The sequence below is a fragment of the Gracilinanus agilis genome, unplaced genomic scaffold, assembly GCF_016433145.1.
Source record: "Gracilinanus agilis isolate LMUSP501 unplaced genomic scaffold, AgileGrace unplaced_scaffold30451, whole genome shotgun sequence".
Lineage (NCBI taxonomy): Eukaryota > Metazoa > Chordata > Mammalia > Didelphimorphia > Didelphidae > Gracilinanus > Gracilinanus agilis.
Window position 1 is genome coordinate 1,710 of NW_025362970.1, and position 1,541 is coordinate 3,250.

Here is a 1,541-nt window from a genome sequence, read left to right on the forward strand (position 1 = left end):
TGAGATTTCAGAGGATATTTTGTCCAACAAATTATTACATGTATTAATTCTTATTCCATAATTCCTAACCATAGTCCCATCCATCCCTGGCTAGAATACTGTGAGTGAAGGGTAATTTACCACCCCACGACTCAGTAGTCTACTCTATTGTCAAATAGGATTACAATTTTTGTAAGTTAAACCAAAGCTTCTGCTCTTATAAAAATACATACTGTCTCAGCCCTAGCATTGTCTTTAAAGGATGAGAAGATATGAGTGACCTAAGTTACTGTTTTTCTTATTTATTTGCTTTTTTCATTTCAGGGAATGCCATCTGCCATTGCATTTGTAGTTCTTTTCTCAATCACAGATGTCTACTCTCAACATCACTGAGGACAAGATTTCTACCTTTTTCCTCATTGGGATCCCAGGAATGGAGCATATGCACATTTGGATATCAATACCCACCTGCCTCATATATATCATTGCTGCTCTTGGCAATTCTACCATCCTCATCCTCATCAAGACAGAACCATCTCTCCATGAACCCATGTACTATTTTCTCTCCATGTTGGCTTTTTCTGATCTTTGCCTATCTTTCTCTTCCTTGCCAACTATGCTGAGAATCTTCCTGTTCAATGCTCCAGGAATCTCCATTGATGCTTGCATTGCCCAGGAGTTCTTCATCCACACATTCACTGCTATGGAGTCCTCTGTGCTTGTAATCATGTCTTTTGATCGTTTTATAGCTATTCGCAACCCCCTAAGGTATAGCTCCATTCTCACCAGTGTCAGAGTTGTGCAAATTGGGTTAATCTTTGCCATGCGATCTTTTGTATTCATACTCCCATTCCCTCTCACCTTAAGAAGGTTGAGATATTGCAAGGGGAAGCTCCTCTCTTATTCCTACTGTCTCCATCTGGACATAATGAGACTTGCCTGCTCTGATAACAGAATTAATGTTATCTATGGTTTCTTTATTGCTATCCTGAGTATGTTGGACTTTTCAGTTATTGTAATGTCTTATGTGCTGATCTTAAAGACAGTTTTGGGTATTGCCTCCCATCAGGAGCATTTGAAGGCACTCAACACCTGTGTGTCCCATTTCTGTGCTGTGCTGATCTTCTACATGCCAATCATAAGTCTGTCCATTGTCCATCGCTTTGCCAAACATGGTTCCCCAATCATTAGGATTCTCATTGCTGATATATTTTTGCTTGTTCCTCCACTGATGAATCCCATTGTTTACTGTGTGAAGACCAGACAGATCCGGGAGAGGGTCCTGGGGAAGTTAAGACTAAAGAAGACCTAGAGAAAGATGCTAGTCATTCCTGCTATAATCTTTTATATTCTGTACTCACAAAGTATTTAAATGTTTTTCAATAAGGGGACATTGGGGCAAAACACTAAGACTAATCTCTTATCTAGCAAGAAAAAATCTGCTAAAAGATAATACTGAAATAATAACTTTCTGAAAACATAGATTTCTGGATTCTGAAATATTGAATTTTCTCCCTGACCACTTCTCTTTTGTATAAGAGCTCATTGGCTCTATTTTGTAT

The 1,541-nt window shown here is 38.7% G+C and overlaps 1 protein-coding gene across 1 annotated transcript; it reads left to right on the top strand.

The window, feature by feature from the left end:
• Positions 1-349: 349 nt before the first annotated feature.
• On the top strand, positions 350-1,291 carry LOC123254709 (olfactory receptor 51A7-like). The gene has a single exon (XM_044683666.1). It carries the CDS (start codon positions 350-352, stop codon positions 1,289-1,291), a length of 942 nt encoding a protein of 313 aa, XP_044539601.1.
• Positions 1,292-1,541: the final 250 nt, after the last annotated feature.

Excerpts from the sequence above, each read along its gene's own strand:
- LOC123254709 (XM_044683666.1), top strand. The coding sequence starts at position 350 with ATGTCTACTCTCAACATCACTGAGGACAAGATTTCTACCTTTTTCCTC.